This window comes from Scomber scombrus, chromosome 9, assembly GCF_963691925.1.
Source record: "Scomber scombrus chromosome 9, fScoSco1.1, whole genome shotgun sequence".
Taxonomy (NCBI): Eukaryota; Metazoa; Chordata; class Actinopteri; order Scombriformes; family Scombridae; genus Scomber; species Scomber scombrus.
In genome coordinates this window covers 14,704,627-14,725,165 of record NC_084978.1, presented here as the reverse complement: position 1 = coordinate 14,725,165, position 20,539 = coordinate 14,704,627, and the positions used below count along the sequence as shown (strand labels likewise).

The window sequence follows — 20,539 nt, the reverse complement described above, 5'->3', positions numbered from 1 at the left end:
TATATAGTAAAAAGTCAGTGATAAATCTGTACTCAAGTGTGTTTTCCTTTCCAGTGTGTGAGAAGTTAATGGGGTCGCTAATAATCCCAGATCAGTACTATGAACCACTTCAAGGCTCTTGTTAAAACAGGATTCTGGATTTGAAGAGGAAATGAAGCATACATTTAAAAAAAAGAAAAAAAAAAAAAAGAAAAGAATATTAACAATAATACAGAAGACTACTTAAATGCTGAAAATTATCTGTTATGTGACCCTGGCTAAGTCAGGTAATTCAAGTTTGATTCACATCACTGATCATATCAAAGGCCCATCCAGGGACAGGCACTGTGAACTAACTTTGGCTATAAGTGCTGTTATATGTGGCATTAGTTCATGCTATATACTTCATCCGCATGTGAAACCATGAATATTATGACAAGAGTCAGACAGCCATGCTCCTAAGGCTAATGGCATCTGTGAAGTATTTTTAACCAAAATATTGGACAAATTCATATTTTGATACAATAATGCTGACGGGACCATGAATGTCAATTCATGGCAAACAATCTACTAGATGTTGAGACATTTAATTTAAATTCAAAAATGTGAACTTCATACTGGCACCAAAAGAAAAGTCAGTGGACAGACCGAAAATTTCACGGCAGTCAATTGATAGTTGTTGAGATATTTCAGTCTGGACTCTTGACCTTTCAAGTTTCAGTGTGAGATGTTGCTTTGTTATTTGTCCTGCACACAGGATGTGAAGTGGCTCCAGACATTAACGTGGGGGCACAGAAGTTCCTTATCAGGCTCCTGATACCAGCACCTGAGGGCATGAACGAGGTCTATCTGCGCTGTGAGAATGTGAGGCCAAACACACACACTCATTTCTCTTCCTCTTTGTGTGTTGTGACATCCCCTGTCAATCTACTGCCTCTCTTTCAACACCTCAATCTTTGTCTGATGATCTTACCTTTCTCTCTCTCTCTCTCTGCTCCGTGTCTTTGTCTCTACAGGAGCAGCAGTACGCTCAGTGGATGGCGGCGTGTCGACTGGCCTCCAAAGGCAAAAGCCTAGCAGACAGCAGCTACCAGAGCGAAATCCAGAGCATCCGCTCCTTCCTGGCTATGCAAAAGACCACCTCTGGTTCCCACGGCAATGCACCTGCCGCAGATGAAAGCATCAACACCCACAGTCTGGTATCGCCACGCTACCATAAGAAATACAAACCCAAACAGGTACAGGAGCTGCAGGAGAAGTGATATGCACTGACACATATTTTTTTTTAAAAACAAAAAAAAATGTCATATTGCTTATTTTCATCAGATGAGTTTCGACTGACTTCAGGAAGCTGCTACCATTAAATAACACCTATTACTAATTTACTGATCCCATATGACATTCAGAACTGTGCCTGAAATGAACTCTTTTTAACCTTTTTTCTGAATATAAGTAGTCATCTGGTTGATTGGGGATTACCTCTGACCTTTTACTTTGTGCCTGCCCCTCCAGCTGACCCCCCGTATCCTGGACGCGTACCAGAACGTAGCGCAGCTCTCCCTGACAGACGCAGTGATGCGCTTCCTGCAGATCTGGCAGGCCCTGCCTGACTTTGGCCTCTCATACATCGTAGTCAGGTCATTTAAAGCTTTCTAGAGTATTTTGCCACAGCACAAGTAAGAACACTGGATAGTGTAACTGGATTAGTGTAGTAGTAATGCAGCTCTTAATTGATGTAAATATAGAGTTTTGTTACAGTTCTAAGCCTTTTTAGGACAGAATGACACGCAGAGGTGGTATATAAAGAAAATACCACTACAGAAAATGGTTTACCTTTCACATTCAGGATGATATTTAAACGTTTTAATCCTTAAGCTCTGAAAGGTTAAAGTTTTACTTTTGTCATGGCAAGGTCTCAAAAGAGAGAAAACTGAAGCAAGTTATTTTCTACACAACAGGTTCAAGGGCAGTAGGAAAGATGAAGTTCTGGGCATCGCCCCCAATCGTCTGATCCGTATTGACTTGGGGGTGGGTGATGTGGTGAAGACCTGGCGCTACAACAACATGAAGCAGTGGAACGTCAACTGGGACATACGACAGGTCAGACTCACATTGTCATCATCAACTTTATATCAGGAATAGTTTGCAGGGTTTTTTAGTTTCCAGAAAGAACAGGCTTGTATGGTAGCAGTGTTCATTTGTGTAAATAGTCAGAGACATGGTCGGAACAGGCGATAAAGTGTGAACTCCAGCTACACTAGCAATAACACAACTGACATGGGAGACCAACCTCATTAACACAACTCATAAAATGAGCAGATATGCTTATAAAGTTCAAAATATATTATATTATAAAGTACAAGTAAAGTATACAGTGCAGAGCTAAGATTTTAAAGGAACCCCTAATATCATTATTATATTTTGTTACTGCCTGCAGCATCAGTGCTACAACATATTTTCAACCCCCCAAATTAACCTTTAAACTTTTTGTGTGTGTTTTCCTACCCCTACAGATGGCCATTGAGTTTGAAGGGAACATCAACATTGCCTTTAGCTGTGTGACAGCTGACTGCAAAATTGTTCATGAGTTCATCGGAGGATACATTTTCATGTCGACACGCAGCCGTGAGAAGAGCGAAACACTCAATGAGGAGCTCTTCCACAAGCTGACCGGTGGCCACGATGCTCTCTAGAAAGAAAATACACGCCCAACACAAAACAGCCCACATCAGATCTCATCTTGTGTGCCTCCACTGTGGGAAACCATGTGGAGTAGGATTTTACATTAATGTCAGAGAATGACTTGAAAGAGTCAAAACAGGATATATATATGTATATGTATGCACGTGCACGCACGCACGCACACAGACACACACACAGACAGACAGACAGACACAAACACACACACACACACACACACACACACACGCGCAAGCAGCATCGGTACATGGAGGACTAAACATGTTCAGACAGTTAGAGACTCCAGCGGTCCTCCTGCTGTCTTCCCCTTTCCTTAATGATGGGCTACTGCAGGGCGTCTGGACGTTGGATCAGCCAGCAGTCCCTTTGCCTTTTTCACCTCATTAACAAGTATAATCAATGTCGCTCAGGATGCAAAGCTGCAGTCTTATTGTCACTTATAAAACATTTAAGCACGTTACAGCAGCCATGTCATTATTTTAGCCACATTATTATATTCTATGGCCAAGTTCAGTGTGTAGAGTAGGATAATGTATGTCACTATGGAAATGTTAAAACAAACTTGTTGAAACCTTGATTAAAAATAAATAAAGCAATTCACATTTCATTCTCAGTTGTGTTCACACTCCCTACTGTCATTACATCTGCTGCCAATTTCTGTTTCTTCTTTTGAAGCTTCTAACCAATTATCTACCCTCACATGCTGTGTCTTTATGTGTTTGTGTGTATGTCGATATCTCATAAGACACGGTGCCACAAATACAATTCGATATGTCTTTAGGTGTAACAGTTTTTAAAGGCCTGGCTGGTTGTTGCATTATACAGTGACTGTTTGTGTCAAAAGTTATATATTTTACTGCTCGGTGAAATAACCCTGGGAGTAAATAGATGTCATTGTTCATTAAGCACTCAGAGCATCACAAAGAAAACAAAGTCTCTGTTCCTTTTAATGAAAAGTGACATTTCTATTCTCCGTCAGCCTTCTTTTATATTTTTGACTTCTTTTGTCCTCACTGTGGGACAGCAAGAAACCTGCTGGAAAATATTTTGTAAACTGAGTCCAGCCCACAGCTGGTAATGTTCTTCATTGCTCTGCTGCACTGTTAAAATTAAAAAAAAAAAAAAGAAAAAAGAAAGAAGCAAACCATCAGACCATCCTTATAATTTCAATAATGACACACGGATGGAAGGTTTACCAATTAAGCCCTATTTAGGATGAATTCTCTTACTGCTGACCACAAGCGCTTCACCCTTCTGCCAAACAACTGTTACCATGGGAACTAGGATGAGCATCAATCAACAGCGGGATGCTAACATGGTCAGATGAGTCCCTCTGTGACCAATGACAGATCAGTAACCTCTGCTTCTACTGCAGTGGCAGGAAGCTCCCTGAAACATTGGACAAAGTGACTTCAGTAAACAAGTAAATCAATCCACCTCTCAAAAGAAAGATAAAATGAATTCATCCATGTGATAGTCTTTCTTACTTGTGGGTTTCAGTTTTAGGGCTTGACTGAAGTATTTGGGGAGAAGTTTTCCCTCTGCGTCGCCTGCAGTCAGCAACACGCCGTTCTCTGACCAGAAGAACTCAATACCATCTGTGCAGTCAGATACACACACAGTAATTGTGTCAATTTGTTGTCACTGTACTGGATTGAGCATATTGGGTTAGCAGTCATTAGCATTTGTGTTACCAGCAAGAGCTTTTGGGACATCAATAAATACGGCTAGATCACAGTCTCTCCTCATGCCTGGTGGAGAGAAGAATAACACTGTTGGACAAATGTATCTAAATGTGTAGCTGACAATCTTCTCTCTGTCACACACATATCTTACCGCTGATGATGCCATCCTCTCCTGGCAGGCCTGGCGCCAGATGGATGTGTGTTCTTTTCATGCGGCTTAGGCCCTGCTGCTGTATGAAGCTCCAGTTGCGGATGTAGGAGCCGTGGACGGCCTCAGCAGGACAGTCTGGAGCACCAGCCAGGACTGGTTTCAGCTCCAAATCCATTACCTATTAAAATATTACAGTATAACATTGTACTTAGGGTAAGGGTACATTGGAGATATTTTGGCAATGCAAGGAAAATTTATTTGTATAGCACATTTCAACATCAAGGCAATTCAAAGTGCTTTACATAAAACATAAAATGCATCAGGACAGAATATAAAACAACACATGGCAAAATAAAGAGACATTTAAACACAATTAAATTAATTAATTAATAAATACAGCTAAATTGGAAATTAAATTAAGCTTAAAACCAAGTAAAACACATACAAACGAGAATAAAAAGTTACAGTGGACCAGATATTAAAGTACAGAGAGACTGAACCTGGTAAAAACATTCAAATCTGCCTGGGGCTGTTGCTTAATTAGTTAGTAAGATCTTTTGGTGAAATTAGACCACGATCAGAGAATAATAAATACATTAATTAATGGCAGGATTAAATTTTGAGGCCAACAACGGTCTGTATACATCTCATGTTCAGCTCATGTGCATTTTTGCTTCATATGCCTTTGACAAGAACTTAATAGTTTGTAATCAAAAAAGAAAACAAAAACACATGATGAGGGCATATTTTGGTACCAGACTTGGTGCTATTCCCCATAGCCTTAGTGTTCCTTCAACTAACATTGTTTGCACTTATTTTACAGCATTAGAAATGTTTCTTTTTTTAACTGATTGTCAGAGGACTAACAGCATGTCAGCTGAAGATAAGGTGACATTTTGAAGGTGTAAATTGTTTTATTACATTGTTGTTTTGAGATGTGATGGGATCCCCAGTGTTAATTTCCATCATGCAGGATGTGAATGTGTAGAGTATAAGCTCCTACCTAGAAGACATTCTGTTATTCCCTCGCTCTCTCTCTGACATACACAAATACAGTGATGGGGTTTATGACAAACCCCTTTTTTTCTCTGCATATTGAACTCCTTGTTGCTGTTTGGTTTTATATCTATATGTATGGCTGCATAGATATAAAGGCGAAAAACTAAGATGTGAACTCTCCTTTACCCAGACCACAAGTCCACAGGAAAAAGGAAACTTCCATTTAGGTCCATTCTGTTTTAAACTGAGATATAAATTAAATACTGTATACACTGAGGGGCATAATGCATCCTTTCATGTTGGTCTGCTAAGGAAGTAAAAGATCCTCCTCTCAGCGCCTCATCTTGTATTTACAACTCTGCATACCTGCACTGAATGGCCTTGATTGGCTCGAATCTGCAAGCGGCCATCCTCCGGGTGGGAGCAAAGCTTAAAGCGCTGCTTGTCGTTTGCAGCCACGACTCTCTCGACGTCCTCCATTGAGTACGAGCGGAACTGTGGGTGAGCCAGGAGGTCCTCCACAAAGAGGAAACCATCTGTGAGGATGAGATTCATTGTGGCTGTGGTGACACACTTTACTGTTAAACCGTAAAAACAGATGGTAGCGTGTTACGAATGATGCAGAAAGCTCACCTCTACCATCTCTGGAATACTACTTTATGGTGAGACATCGTCACATGCTCATGTGCATTGTGTTGTAAAAAGGTAAACTAACCACATTATCACCATGGTTTTAGACAATTGGGCACATATGCATGAACCAGAGGCCCAGACAAATACCGTAAATATATTTTCTGGTGTAAATTTTGACAAGGAGCAGTTAAAACTATAAGTAAAGCATTTTTGAAGCAGCTGTTGATTAAGCAAAGGGGATTTATATATTATATAGTAGTATATGTACAGCATTTCCTCCTGTTATATGCACTTGAATCAGATCGAGATACTGACAAATGATCCAAAGCAGAGGTTGAAATGATCTATTACACAAACAATCTAACTTAGATCCACATTTCCTGTCAAATTTACGTCAGAACCTGTAATAGCGTCAGTGACTGTGTTTACTGTTCACTTGTATTTACCAGTGCTGGAAGAGGTGTTCAGAGTTTTAAGTTAAATACAAGTACCAATACAGTAATAATCCTCCATTACAAGAACAGGACCTGCATGTAAAACCCTACTTAAGTAAAAGTACACAGGTTTTGCAGCTAAATGGACTTATTATATATGGCATCATTAGATTATAAATACTGAAGCATCAGTGTTAGAGCAGCATGTTCTGTTGTAGCTGCTGGAGGTGGAGTGCAGTTCAGGGGTTCCCAACCTAGGGGTCAGCCCTTCTAAAGGGTCACCAGATATGATATAAAAGTTGGTTTGTTTTTCCAATTTCTTCCGATTTTTGTTGAAATATGAGATTATTTGAACAGTTTTTGAAATGAAACCATGTGACAAGTTTAGAGGGAAAAATCACTATTTGGTTGAGCTGTTAACAACTCATAGACATCTGAAATTACACACTGATTTTTGTAAGATGTCAAAAGCCAAACATTTTGGAAACCACTGGTTTCATCTTTATCAATGTGTTGTATTTTAAAAGCTTGCTATATTATCTTAAGCTTGCTATATTATAATAAATGTAGTGGAGAAGAAACAACAATATTTCACTTTGAAATGTGGTGGAGTGGAAGTAGCATCAAAGTACAAGTACCTCAAAGTTGTACTTAATTACTGTAGGCTACTTGAATAACTGTATTTTTACTTGCAAAGACCAGTCTGTGTCATGCGGCGCACCTGTACCCATGTGAAGACCCATCTTGTTGGCTCCATGGCGAAGAGCATACGACATTGATTTAGACAGGCGGACATCCCTGTCCTGGTGGGGGAGAGGACATCACCCATAACAGACATACATACACAGTTAAAGTCAATTCTAATTATAGCTCTGGTTTAAATATAGGACCTTGACTTAACCGTGCCAAACATTCATACTTCCTGCTTTGACAGCCACTAAACGAGAGTCAGAAATGAGCCTGAGAGCTTATCTCACCTCTCCACCTCGGCTGCCTCTCTTCACTCTCCCTCTTCGGCCTCCTCTTCCTCCTATGTCACTGTCCATTTAAACGCAGGGAGCCCTCAGTCAGATCATGGCTGTGTGCACCGCTTTTTTCATGTCGGACGTAAACAAACGTGCATGTCCCACCCGGTGTGTCCTCGATGTCCGCCTGCAGGTGGCGCTGTGGCGGCTCAGCTGGCTCCACAGAAGAAGAGCTGCATTTTGTCCTGGAAGAAAACATCACTCAGGCAGCTGCTGCTGCAGGTGAGAAAACATTCATCATATATCTATTAGAAAACAACAGATGAGGTACTCACGATAAGAATTAGTGATGTCTCTATTGACGGTAACACACAAGTCACCCTGAAAAGCTGCGTTTACACCAAGGAGCTCGTTGTCCTGGGTTTTTTAGTACAGAGGCTGAGCTAACTTGGCTAACTAATGTTAGCATAGTTGAGGTTGAATAGACAGCCAGCTACTGCCAGTCTTTCTTCATGTAGTAACTCGACTGCTGCTACATCGAGGTGTTATGTTGTTTTTTTCGTTTGTCTCTCATTCTCGTGTTTGTGGTTGTAGTAACGACCAGGTCACCATGGAAACGCCATGGTAGACACACAGAGAGATGACTGAAAGCTGACAGGTGTCAATCATCAGTGTACAATCAGTGAGTATCCACCTTTGTTAAAGCGTGCTGGGAACAGGGTTATAATAGCTTAGACATTTTTATTAGTTTTTATTTTTATTTAGTTTTTCAGGTTTTTTTTAAATTTCAGTTCAGTTTTAGTTAGTTTAACAAGTGAATAATAGTTATAGTTTAGTTTTTATTTAGTTTTAGTCTCAGTTTTAGTTTTTCAGGTATTAAGAGGAAAGCCTTGATTTGTAGAAGCTGAAAAAGATGAAAGAATGCATGACACCAAATATGGTTTACCAAGTCATTGTTTATCAAAGGTACCATATTGTGCAAAGCCAATTTATTTTCTTACTCTTTAACCATTACAGCTGCAGACTGTAACTATGTTTGTGTTATATTTGCTAAAATTGTCATTATGATCTGACAGTAGAATAAAATACAGATAAGCTGTGACAAATTCCACTGTCTCTGGGTCCACCTAGTGGTCGTAATGAGATTTTTTCAAGAATCCACCGCTCACGAATCAAAACAACCAATCAGAGCCAAGATGAGTGTCAATGATGCTGTACATGCGCTGCTGGCAGCCCCCCTCCCAAGCACAGCGAGTCCTCTTAGTGGTCAAACAGGTTTCCTCTCTACTGTGGGGAAGAGCGTTCACATGTAGAAGAAGAGGAGGAGGGGAAGGAAAGAAAGGAGAGGAAGAAGGAGGGACATGGAGGCTGTACTCGTTAGAATTTTTTGGCTAAGTCCACTTTTTCTCATAACTACAGACTGCAGCTTTAATGATGCTCAACCCACAGCAGAGCTCAGTAATTATCACCTGGAGCTAAATCAAAAGCAAACTTTAAATGGTCTGCGACAATTGAGACAAATCTGATTATCTCCAAGTCTGTTTGGTTTTAGTTTGTATTTTGTAGTTTTTATTAAGTTTTTGTGAACTATAATAACCCTGGCTGGGAAATGTTTATGCTACAATTGTTGCTCTCTTTAGTTATAAGGGATGTTATTCCTATCATGGTGGTACATTTTCTTACCGAAAAGCTTAGGAGGATACTTAAAGGATAGGTTCACTTTTTCTTTTTAAAGATTGTCTTAATACAACAGTCAGATGTCCAAGTGAACATCGAAACAGTTTTTCAATGTCGTAATCAGTCCTCAATGTTCACCATTAGCAGATCCCTTCTTAATGCACTTACAGTGTAAGTGATGGAGTAATGGACAGATGTAAATGTGGCACATATCGACTTAATATGACTGCTGAAGCTTCAAATAAGCTTCAGATCACTGTAAAATGTATTTTTGCACAAAATGACTGTGTGGATACACTGGATTTTGGACTGCATCACTTACATGGAAAGTACATTTAAAGGGGATCTTTTAATAGCCAGTATGAAGAGGGGGAATCTGGCAGACCGGGCAAATACCAGAAGGGCCGCTGGGCCACTTGGAATTGATTATTAAATTGATCTAAGAAAATAAAATAAACAGGAAAAAATCATTAATTTTGTCTTTGATTATTTTATTTAAAACAGTTGATTTACACCACTTGTGTAAAATGTTTTGGCCGGCCCTTTTTCATACACAAATGCCTTTTCAGTAATCCCCTTCTACCCTTTCATTAAGGTGAGTTGAGAAGGGGTCCACTGAACACGGAAAATTTAGCCTAGGGTGGGGCAGAAAAAAAAGACACACTCTATTTTCGAAACAGGCTGTGCTCTCAGGAACATCAGCAGCAGATGTTGCTAGTAGCAGCAGTGATGAGAGGACTGAACTTGTGGCAGAGGTAGGGTGACCGGTCGTCCCGAATCCTGCCCTGTTTGTCCCAAAAATGAACTGTTAGCCTGTAATAAAAAGATAATGAATAGTTAAAAGGAGAACTTTCTGTATGCTGTATCAAATTACTTCATTACTTAAAAGTATTAATGATGTCTATTGCACTGATTAGGCTATGATAAATAATGGATTGATGTCATGAGATGAGGGAGAGTTCATCTACCACTGTGGGAGGAATTTGTGATTTAAAAAAAAAAAAAGAATATATATTCATATATACACACATATACAAGGCAATTGATGACTGTAACACACATGTCACCTGTGCGTAACGGTTCATCAGTCTTATTATCATCCTAAGAATCTGTGGCTGTACAGTGCTGTTTTCATGTAGCCTGTTATAAATGCACGCGTCAAAAATGCCAGGGCTGCTTTTTGATCCCAGTCCGTCACTGTTGGCTGGTATCCATCTCAGCCATCAAATATGGCCAAAATATGCTCAAAAAACAGCTTCAATGGGAATGATTACAGCCTCTGTCAGTACTGTTTTAAGAAAGACTTTAAATGTGCCTAAATACATTTGTGCAAGTAATCATTATACAAAGAAATCGCAAAAGAACTAAACTAAAAACATAAAGGTGTGTTATGCAACTGACTGAAGAGCAGTAGCATTTTCTCTGTATTTCTTTGTCTGTGCTTTAGTTTCACTTTTAGCCTCTGTTGCTCAGGTGATGGAGTTCCCCCAGCATTCTCAGCAGCTGCTGTCAGCTCTGCGTTCCCAGCGTCAGCGGGGCTTCCTCTGTGACTGCACCGTCCTGGTGGGCTCATCCCGTTTCCTGGCTCACCGGGCTGTTTTGGCCTCCTGTTCTCCTTTCTTCCACATGTTCTACTCAGATTCTCCGGGCAGCAATGGTGCAAACAGCGCCAGCAGCTCTGTCACACTCGACAGTGACATTGTCACGGCCGCTGCATTTGGCTTACTCTTGGACTTTGTGTATGAAGGCGTGCTGCAGCTGGAGGAGTCTCCACCAGTGGAAGACATATTGGCAGCGGCAAGCTTCCTGCACATGAACGAGGTGGTGAGAGTGTGCAAGAGGCGACTTCAGAGACGAGGGCCTGTGGCCGAGGCAGACAGCACTCGCTCTGAAGAGAGCACTAGTGCAAAGAAGGCAGCGGAGATAGTGAGGGGAGGTGGGGGTGATGGTGGAGCTCGGCCAGTGATGGCAGCAGATCACTTGAGTCCTGTTGCCATGGCAGCGCCGCTCTCATCTGTGTCCATGATGACAGAGAGGAGTCTGTTGGAGTCTGTGAAGTCTGAATGCAGGAATGGTGGCAGTTCTTCAGAGACACGAGTTCAGACCCCTCTGAGCCCTGACCTCGCTGATACCACACAGCCCGGCATGGACGGCCCTCCTCTGCTCCCAGCTAGAGAGCTGATGCAGGGCCACACCTCACGTCAGTCTGCCCCGGCCTCTGGAGGGCACGCCAGGTTGGGGACTAGCAGTCAGGGTGAGGGGTCAGCACTCTGCAGCCCTTGCAGCACCACTGAGACATACAGGTACAGGTCTGTTGTGAATTTCTAGACTATTGATAAAAATAAAAAGACAAACACTACAAACGTTTGCAGTGATTTGCTGGTACGGGAACCTCAGCATCACTAATAAAAATCAGCTGGGAAGTATTGTTAAACTTTGCCAAAAAATCATTGGCACTAGCTTGCAGCAGCTTGACAGTGTTTATCGAGCAAGAGCCATTCAGAGGGCAAAGGTCATCTTGGCAGACCCTAATCACCCTCTCCATGTTGAGTTTCGACTTTTGCTGTCGGGAAAGAGGTGTACCTTTTCTAAGAGGGCCAAATCAAATGGACACCTCAGATCATGTGTTCCCTCTGCTGTAGGGTTTTTAAATAAGCTTTAGGCTGGTGTTCCTGTACTATGCATCCATGGTCATTATAACTCACCTGATGAGTTATAATGACTGCTGTTGCAAATCAAATTGCCCTTCGGGGACAATAAAGACTTTCTATCTATCTATCAAAAACAGCAGTTTACTCTAAACATTAAATTGGTGGACTGTGGTTGTAATATTTGTTGGCAGCCTGAAATCTTTAGTCCATGTCTTAATGACGACAGTAACAGAACGTAAATAATTTGCTTTGAGCTTAAAGCAGAATTAAAGTCAAAAGAACAATAATTATCTGAATCAGAAACTTAATTCAATAATGAAGTGTTTGAACAATTCAAGAAAAAATTCAGAACAGAAAAAAAGATCAATATATGACCTAAGATAAGAATTAGGAAATGAAAACAATCAATCAATCTTTATTTATATAGCGCCAAATCACAACAAAAGTTATCTCAAGGCACTTTACACATAGAGCAGGTCTAGACTGTACTCTTTAATTTAATTTAAAGAGACCCAACATTCCCCCATGAGCAGCACTTGGCGACAAGTGGCAAGGAAAAAGTCCCTTTTAACAGGAAGAAACCTCAAGCAGAACTGGCCTCTAAGTGGGCGGCCATCTGCCTAGGCCGGTCGGGGATGAAAGAGAGAGGGGGGAGAGGGGGAGAGAAGGAAAAATAAATAGGAGAAAGGATTACTTTGCGGTCTTATGTGATAAACAACAACTCAACATGTGATCCAAGCAGATATTATGATATTCATTAATATGCTCCTATATGTACTGACAGACTTTTTCTTGATTTGACATTACTAAGACTAGTCATATCCTCCCTTTTGTCTCTCTTCTACCAGTCACAGCAGTAACCAGTTGCCCTCCTCCTCTTCCTCTCTGGTCCCAGTGAATCAGGCTGGTGGTCGGTCAGCAGTCGCCCTTCTCCAGTCAGAATCCTGCTTTTCCCCCAGCCCCCTTCATGACACATCCCGACTTCCCAGTAACAATAACTCTGTTAGAAAACCCTCAGAGACTGACCGCAGAGGTACATCAGACGACGAACAACAGATGGTCATGTTAATCCACGCATCAGCGCCACCCTCACACTTACAAACCAACCTGACGCAATCGTCGCCGCTGCATTCACATCCCCAGATCCAAATCCAGAGCGCTGTGTCACTCCAACTCCGAAGCCCAAACTTTGACTCTGCTTCCCAGACCCAAATGATGACAGGACACAGAAGGGAGACGGGAGTTTCACCAACAGTTAGGGATCGAAGATCTCACCCTCATATGGGCAGGGTGAGGATGGAGGACTATGACGGAGAGAACGTGAAAGTCAAAGTGGAGGCCATTGTTATCTCTGATGAAGAGCTAGAGGAAGAAAGAGATGAAGGTGGAAAGAGTGAACCAGTGATGGAAGTGGACAATGATTTTGACGATGACATGCAGGAAGAGGAGCTGAACAGCCCTCAGCATCTTTCCTCCCGCTCACAGGGCCTCTTACAAATGGCCTCCCATTCCAATGACTACTCCTTCCCACTCTCCCCTTCCTCCTCCTCCTCTGGTGCTGGTCCTTCCTCCCAGGACGCTTCCTCTTACACTGCCTCCCTCATTCCTCCATCCACAGCCCAGCAGCATTCAGACGCACCTGCCTACTTTCAGGATTTCCAGGACACCATGGGGAACTTTGTAGAGGATGTCCCGACGTGCGGCGTGTGCGGAAAGACTTTCTCATGCACATACACACTAAGACGCCACGCCATTGTGCACACAAGAGAGCGCCCTTACGAGTGCCGTTACTGCTACCGGAGCTACACACAGTCAGGCGACCTGTATCGACACATTCGCAAAGCTCATGACCACACCCTGCCAGCCAAACGCAGTAAGACGGATGTGGAGCACATCCTGCCACCACAACCACCACCACCACCTCTCAGCTAACATACAAACAGACACTTTATTGAATTTCTATACTTAAACACACACAGCTAAACTTTGAGGTGATATCCCAATAGTTCAAATTCTCACTTTACAGGACGGGTTCACAATTTTTCAAGTCTCTTAAAACAGTCAGGTGTCCAAATGAACATTGAAACTGGATTTGCTTGCTGTCCTCCTGTTTAACTGGCTAAAATTAGTGATGGAGGATAAAATCCACTGTCCTCCCTTTGCACAAAAGTGTATTTAATAGTTTATCTGAAACTAATATGAAGTTTTCATCATTTTAAGTTAGTCAAATGAGGTACATATCTTTCGCAGTTAGTCTTTTTAGTAAAAAATAAACCTTCTGTATGTCTTGACAGTGTTTTCCTGCTCAGCTGCAGTGGAAGTATACTGTAATAACAAAAATAGGGAATTTGGCACTAAAAATACTTTAAAGAGCCTATATGTAAGAATTTTAGCTTAAAACAAAACATAAATTAATGTAAATTACCAGAATGTGAAGAAATAAGTTTTGACATTATGTCAAAGACATCCATGTATTGTGTCTACTTAAAGCGATGGTTCGGCATAATTTCGAACTAGCGTCATATGCACCATGAGGTCTATCTAATCACAGCCTCAGCCCTTTTTTTTCATTTGGTCACAAAATAGTGGAGTTAGAGCCATCAGCCGAATGGCTTAGTACAGGCGCTAACGGAACCACCAGTGTATCTCGAAAATTACCCCACTAATAATGCCTGGATTGTTATCAAACTTCTACAGTAGTACCAATAGGGTCTTTACTCATAAATCGATTCATTAGAAAGTTTGTAAGTACACCGGGAGTTTATTAAAATAAACACTTACCTGATGGCTTTTACTCTGCTGCTACTGCTAAAGCTGTAAACATCTTGCGCGATCACTGAAATACTGTGTGGTTGCGCGAGATCCCGCACAGCACATCTAGAGATCTGTGACGCTAGGTCGAAATTACGCCGAACCATCGCTTTAAGTTATCATGCTAACCAGCTAACCTCGACCTGTCTGACCACTTTGTACCTCAAGAGGCAATTGTGAGTCACTCGGTGAGCGAGGATACAGGAGCAGCCTCCATGGAAGTCCTTTACTGGCCGACACACCTTTATTGATTGATTGGCTGTTGCAGCTGATCAGACTGATCTACAAATTACTGCAGTTTGACACTGAAGTGAAGACAGATTACAGAATAAACTCAAGTGTGTCACTCCAAATGATCTTATCACTTTGAAAAATGACCAGGGTATCTGCAAGTCTTCAAAGTATAAATTAGTTTCAGAAATATCAGACTATAATTTATGCCCTAAATTCAATGTAAACATTTTATCTTATGTTATTCATTCAGTTATTTTAAGTCTCTACCTAATGTCCCCCCCAATGCTTACCTCGATACTTACATACACTACAAACTTTATACTTGCTTGATAGCATAAGGTATAAAATGAAATGAAATGACTGAGATTACTGAATGTGAGCCCATCAACAAGTCTCACTCTCTATTTAAAAATGTGCTTATCGGCTCAAACCATCATGCTCAATTTGTGCAAATATATATACTTAATATTTTTATATTTTCAACCACAACACAGACACTCGTTTTATTCTACTGAGGACATTTGAGACCACAGGTACAGAAATACAAGAACACACACACGCACGCACACACACACACACAGAGTGAACACCAGGGGTGTGGCATCAGCATCAGCACTCATTTATCATACTTTATGTTAATGTTTGACTGTTTCCTCCAGTTTGTCTCCATAGAAACACTTAAACTGATCTCATATGTGTGCTGTTGTACTACTCTTTTTACATTTAGAGAGGCGTTTTTAAAAAATATCTTTATTATTCGTACATTTATACATTTAAACACTTTTAACACATTTCATGACTGTCAGAGGTGATCATCCAGGAGAATTATGTTTCACATTATACACAAAGGGAAAAATCTATTATCTATCCTGTTGTATGATGTTATTTTATCAAATACACCAATTTTAATTTGTTTGACTGTCTTATTGTGCCAGCAACGTTTGACTGATTGCAGTTGTTGTAGTACTGTACGGTTTAATGTTTTATTTAAAGGAAAAAAAATATGTAATTTTCCCTCATATTGTCAAATTAGATCCATTTTCTAGGGGCTTCACCCTTTTTACCATCAGTTTTATATCCGTTTTTATAAGGCCACGTCATCAATAGCGCACATATATTTTTGATGAAGTAGCGAGTTAATTGTACCAAACGGCCTCTGATTTGCCTTCTCAACTCCTAACAGGGGAGTCAAATCTGATTAGGAAGATTTCTTACTGAGACAAAAATATAAAAGTGGCAGCAATAGTATGATGCTAAATCCTAAGGAAAGGTGCTTCCTGTCTTTTTTAGAAAACAAAAAACAAAGGTTGCAATTTTACAATCCTTTGTTTCAGCAGTGACAAACTACTTCTATACATTAGCCTTACTTCATATGATTTCTTCCTCACATATTTCATTGAACATTGTTTACATTTTCAATCAAAAGTTGAGATTTAAAAAAAGTCAGTATCTTAACTACTTGACCTGTTATGACATCAGAGGAAGTTAAAGGAGGAAAAACAAAACGAGTATCTACCCTGTGTGATTCATTTTGCCTCTTGGTCATGTGACTTTTTCTGCTGCATGACAGGAGAACATTTTAACAGTAACGCAGTAATTCTGCCTTCTCTTAAAATGTTTTATTTCAAGCTTAAATTGTGCCTATATGACTGTTTGACACTTTTTTGTTGTTTCTACAGTTTTTTTCATCATGCTGAAAGTATCGGTGTTACCATACAAACCCAAGAGTTTTTCACTGCATACTCGTAATGGACAGCTGATCATTTAGTGGTTGTCATGGTAGCCCGTTTGCTAAATCTAAATGTTAAACTCTGTGAATAAACATTGTTCAGCTGTAACAAATTGTAAATGTTGTAATGTTTCAGTGATGGACACAATGCACAGATTCAACATTATCGTTTTTTTTAATTTCACTACAAAAGAATATATACAAATATATAAACACTACATCATCCGTTTTTGCTGTGAACATTTTACTCCAAAAAACACTGGAGGTGAAGCCAGTCTTCCTCCTCTGAGTTGTCTTTTTCTTCAGTCGTCTACTGGCCCGTGAATCTGTGAAGACACCAAATATCAACATCCACTTCTGTGTCCTTGTGTTTCCATCCAGATGATATTCAAATGAAACACTGTTGTCAATGTAGCTGTTTTTGTCATTTTTGACTGAAGAGAAACAATAAAAAAGGACAGTGCCACATCAGCAAATCACATTTTTCATTGAATCTTTTTCCCCATTCAGATCACTAACGATTATGACTAAAAGACACAAACAGAGTAAGTTTTTGATTTGGGTAATACATTTTTAGAGCATGAGAGAAATACATTATTCTGCTTGACTGAGCTTTATCTGTGTACCAAGAAACCAAGAAAATGAACTTACTTTTTAATTACAGTCTACATAATGTTAGTTAGAGTTTTTATCTTTGATCTTAGGTAATACTTTATAATTGCATCATATCACTAAAGGTGCTTCAGGATCTTTGTGATATTGTCTTGCCTGATGATAAGACCAACACAAAGTTACACTTACGATTTAGTTACAAAGAGTAATTATATAAAAACAAAAAACAAGTATTAAGTGACACAGATTAGCCTCATCTTTGAATAAATCTTTTTTTTTTTTTTTTTTTTAAAGTCAGCTGTAAAAGCGCTTACCGCCTCAGCCAGCTCAGGCCAGTCCATTGCCATCACAATTGTATCATCTGAGTTGGGAGCCGTCTCCAGGTTCCAGTAGGTCACCTTGTCAAACACGGAGGACACCTTCACTGTCCTGTCCTGGACACACACACAAATTAATTTGGCATTAACAGACATAGAAACCAAATCCTGTCCAACACAACTATTGTCCCGCTGCATGATTTTATTCCCCATTTGGCCACAGGCTCAACCCATCCATGATTAAAAAAGCCTTCTGGAGCTTCTGTGATGTGACAGACAACACTGGTGGTGTTTACCTCCTGGTCAGAGCCGGTCTTGTTGATCTCCTTCAGCACAAGGCCGGTGTAGCCCTGTGGACAGCTGAGCTCCTGCCCCTTCAGCCCACGCCCCCTGAATGACACTGTTTTCTCTGTAATGGGAATGGGCTGAATAAACAATCTGACTCTCTCTTTTCAAAATGACAGACATCATACAATATTACTGAGTGTACCATATTTGCGGTCTTTCATGGTAGCAGTGAGGTATTGTGAGACTTGGGCTGGTCCATTGTGTTCAATCTCACAGGGCATTAGATGGACTGGCACTCGAGGTGTCTGACCCACCGATGACACATGAACACGAGTCACACTGCTGTTACAGGACATCCTGCAGCCAAAAGACAGGAGAGGACAAAACAACAAATTACACTCTGATCCTGTGTTCACACTAGAGCTGCAACAATAAATCGATCAATCGATTAGTTAATCCACAGAAAATTAATCACCAGCTTTTTTGATAATCGATTTGAGTCTCTGATTTCACCTACTCAAATACATTTTCTGGTTTCTTTAGTAATCTGTGACAGTAAGCTGAATGGCTATGTGCTGTGGACTGTTTATTGAGACAAAAAATACATTTAAGGACGTTAGCTCGGGCTTTGTGAAACAGGCATTGACATTTGTATAGCACATTTTATGGACCAAACAAATAATTGATCAATTGAGAAAATAATCAACTGATTAGATGCAGCCCTAGTTGTGTCAGGAGTATCCACTAAAAAGTGATCACAGACAGATTCAGATTTTTCAGTTTACTTTAATGTAAGACGGCTATAAGTATCCTGAAACCATCAAATATTTTGCCTGAAAGTGGCCAACACAATTAATCAATCTGTCAATCGAGAGGATTTATACTAAAATAAACTAAATAGATAATATTCCTCCAAACTAAAGAGTTATGAACATTCACGTTTTTCCTGTCTTGTATTAAACAATATGAACCATGTCGTTAAGAGAGTTAAATGGCCATGTGAGGAGAAAAGGTTCAATATTACCTCGCAGTGAAAAGTGAAGCAAATTCAATTATTTCCGGTTTGCGCCAGTCGCGATGTGTGATTGGTTGAATCGGTCTTCTTCTACGCTTGAATACAGTTATGGCGGGTTCCTTATGTCCTGTGGGGAGATGTCGACCTCTGTCGGTGAGAGCCACGTTAATGTCAAATTTCTGCGTTTTCTCAGTTTAAGATGGGATTTTACACATTTGTCTTTTCAATTAATTTGTTTTCCTTTATATCTAAATGTATATATATATATATATATATATATATATATATATATATATATATATATATATATATATATATATATATATATATATGAATATTTTCTTTATTCTTTGTTTTGTCCTTCCTGAACTTGACCATTTGTGTCAGTGCTGTGGTCTGTTTTATTCACTTCCTTGTGATTGAAGTCATAATTATCTAATTTTGTATTGGAAAATGATTGTGTCCATGATATCTTGTTTTTGAGATTTGTTTATATATTTACCAAAATCTATTAAGAAATCGCTCACAAAAAGGTTCTGTATTTCCATCGATCTGCTGATTCTCCAAACATCATATCATTTAAGGGTCCTGAATTTCTTTTTTTTCTTTTTTTTCTTTGTTTTTGAAATGTATTTATTTATTTCCATTTAGAAAAGTAGTGTAGGTTGTTTCATTTTAAGAGATCTTCATGTAACATGGCAGCTAGCAGTTAAATTATGTGAATGAAATGCATAGTCACAGCTCAATTTAAACATCCAGATGTCATCCAGATGTTTTTGATGTGATAACACCTTTTAGTGTAGTCAGTGTCACTTTGAACATTGTAAGTTACTGGCATATCCTGTAATCTGCAACCTGGGTATTTATTGTGCAGTGGATACTTTTTCTATTAATGCGCCTTCTCACAAACCCTGTCTTGATATATCAAGATCATAAGCTTGGTGCATTCATTCATATAAGTCAATTCTGCACACAAAAAAACATTCTCCAAGTGATGTCAGTGACATGTAAGATTAATGTTGAAGATAGTTTCCACACATCAGTGATGAACATTTTTGGCACTTGGGAGTGCTTTTGTGCATTATTACACTGGTTAACAGGACAAAAAAACAAAACACAAAAACAGAATAAACAAGAGGTCGACAACTGAGGTTCATAAATGTAACCCTAACCCTAACTTGCAATTTCAACATTATAGCCGGCTTGGGTAAGAGTATTGATTAGTTAATATGATGAGTAAAAAGGCATCAGCTGCTTTTGAGGTAAAATTATCCTCACTTTGTATTAATCAATCTATCTGCATTTAACCTCAAAAACAAAATATCAAGCAGCTTATTGTATTAGATCATGGGTTATTCATGGGAAATACAGGAAACAAGTCCAGAGAGCCAGAGGGCCATCTGGTAGAGTACATGATAAGGATCTATGGAAGATATAGTGTTTGGTGGGTGTTCGTGTGGTCGAAAACATTTGAATTTCCATGTTTTTACTATTATTGGGTTTCATTTTTATTTCTCAAATTGCATGTTTTTTATTTCCAATTCTTACTGTTAAATGTTTGTTTTATGTAAAGCACATTGAGTTACCATTGTGTATGAAATGCGCTATATAAATAAAGCTGCCTTGCCTTGCCTTGCCTATTGTGTCTCTGTTCTATTT

At 39.8% G+C, this 20,539-nt stretch overlaps 4 protein-coding genes across 6 annotated transcripts in view; 2 read left to right on the top strand and 2 right to left on the bottom strand.

Moving 5' to 3' along the window:
• fermt3b (FERM domain containing kindlin 3b) overlaps positions 1-3,689 on the top strand; it is a 32,110-nt gene extending 28,421 nt beyond the window's left edge. For both annotated transcript variants that reach the window (XM_062425545.1, XM_062425546.1), the window contains 5 exons: positions 737-843; positions 996-1,217; positions 1,492-1,616; positions 1,938-2,079; positions 2,493-3,689. In XM_062425545.1, coding sequence (XP_062281529.1) covers positions 737-843; positions 996-1,217; positions 1,492-1,616; positions 1,938-2,079; positions 2,493-2,672 — 776 coding nt within the window. In that variant the 3' untranslated portion in view covers positions 2,673-3,689. The remainder of the gene's footprint in view (positions 1-736; positions 844-995; positions 1,218-1,491; positions 1,617-1,937; positions 2,080-2,492) is intronic.
• A 136-nt stretch (positions 3,690-3,825) lies between these two features.
• Positions 3,826-7,726, bottom strand: trpt1 (tRNA phosphotransferase 1). The gene is made up of 7 exons (XM_062425548.1): positions 7,559-7,726; positions 7,303-7,384; positions 5,881-6,050; positions 4,516-4,693; positions 4,374-4,430; positions 4,167-4,277; positions 3,826-4,068 (listed from the first exon to the last, which is right to left on the bottom strand). The coding sequence occupies exons 1-7, from the start codon at positions 7,625-7,627 to the stop codon at positions 4,046-4,048; spliced, it is 690 nt and encodes a 229-aa protein (XP_062281532.1). The 5' UTR covers positions 7,628-7,726; the 3' UTR covers positions 3,826-4,045.
• A 71-nt stretch (positions 7,727-7,797) lies between these two features.
• Positions 7,798-16,285, top strand: zbtb3 (zinc finger and BTB domain containing 3). 2 transcript variants are annotated; one of them, XM_062426100.1, is made up of 4 exons: positions 7,798-7,828; positions 8,141-8,228; positions 10,697-11,526; positions 12,729-16,285. In XM_062426100.1, exons 3-4 carry the CDS (start codon positions 10,700-10,702, stop codon positions 13,804-13,806), a joined length of 1,905 nt encoding a protein of 634 aa, XP_062282084.1. In that variant the 5' UTR covers positions 7,798-7,828; positions 8,141-8,228; positions 10,697-10,699; the 3' UTR covers positions 13,807-16,285. The 2 variants fall into 2 exon arrangements, with proteins under 2 accessions (XP_062282084.1, XP_062282082.1); XM_062426098.1 differs by having other exon boundaries at positions 12,723-16,285.
• Positions 16,286-16,467: 182 nt separating this feature from the next.
• On the bottom strand, positions 16,468-18,927 carry rnaseh2c (ribonuclease H2, subunit C). Its single transcript, XM_062426101.1, has 5 exons — positions 18,890-18,927; positions 18,068-18,222; positions 17,874-17,986; positions 17,575-17,694; positions 16,468-16,974 (listed from the first exon to the last, which is right to left on the bottom strand). Exons 2-5 carry the CDS (start codon positions 18,219-18,221, stop codon positions 16,951-16,953), a joined length of 411 nt encoding a protein of 136 aa, XP_062282085.1. The 5' UTR covers position 18,222; positions 18,890-18,927; the 3' UTR covers positions 16,468-16,950.
• Between the last annotated feature and the right edge of the window lie 1,612 nt (positions 18,928-20,539).

Bases quoted from the DNA above. Each gene is read 5' to 3' on its own strand.
- trpt1 (XM_062425548.1), bottom strand. From the start codon at position 7,627: ATGGACAGTGACATAGGAGGAAGAGGAGGCCGAAGAGGGAGAGTGAAG. The intron at 6,051-7,302 runs GTGCGCCGCATG...TCATCCTCACAG, and splicing joins GGGTCTTCACATGGGTACAG to ATGGTTTCCTCTTTGTGGAG. The intron at 4,694-5,880 runs GTATGCAGAGTT...ATATTTTAATAG, and splicing joins ATCAAGGCCATTCAGTGCAG to GTAATGGATTTGGAGCTGAA.
- rnaseh2c (XM_062426101.1), bottom strand. From the start codon at position 18,221: ATGTCCTGTAACAGCAGTGTGACTCGTGTTCATGTGTCATCGGTGGGT. The intron at 17,695-17,873 runs GTAAACACCACC...GTGTGTGTCCAG, and splicing joins AGACCGGCTCTGACCAGGAG to GACAGGACAGTGAAGGTGTC. The intron at 16,975-17,574 runs GTAAGCGCTTTT...GTGTCTTCACAG, and splicing joins GGCCTGAGCTGGCTGAGGCG to ATTCACGGGCCAGTAGACGA.
- zbtb3 (XM_062426098.1), top strand. From the start codon at position 10,700: ATGGAGTTCCCCCAGCATTCTCAGCAGCTGCTGTCAGCTCTGCGTTCC. The intron at 11,527-12,722 runs GTACAGGTCTGT...CTCTTCTACCAG, and splicing joins AGCACCACTGAGACATACAG to TCACAGCAGTAACCAGTTGC.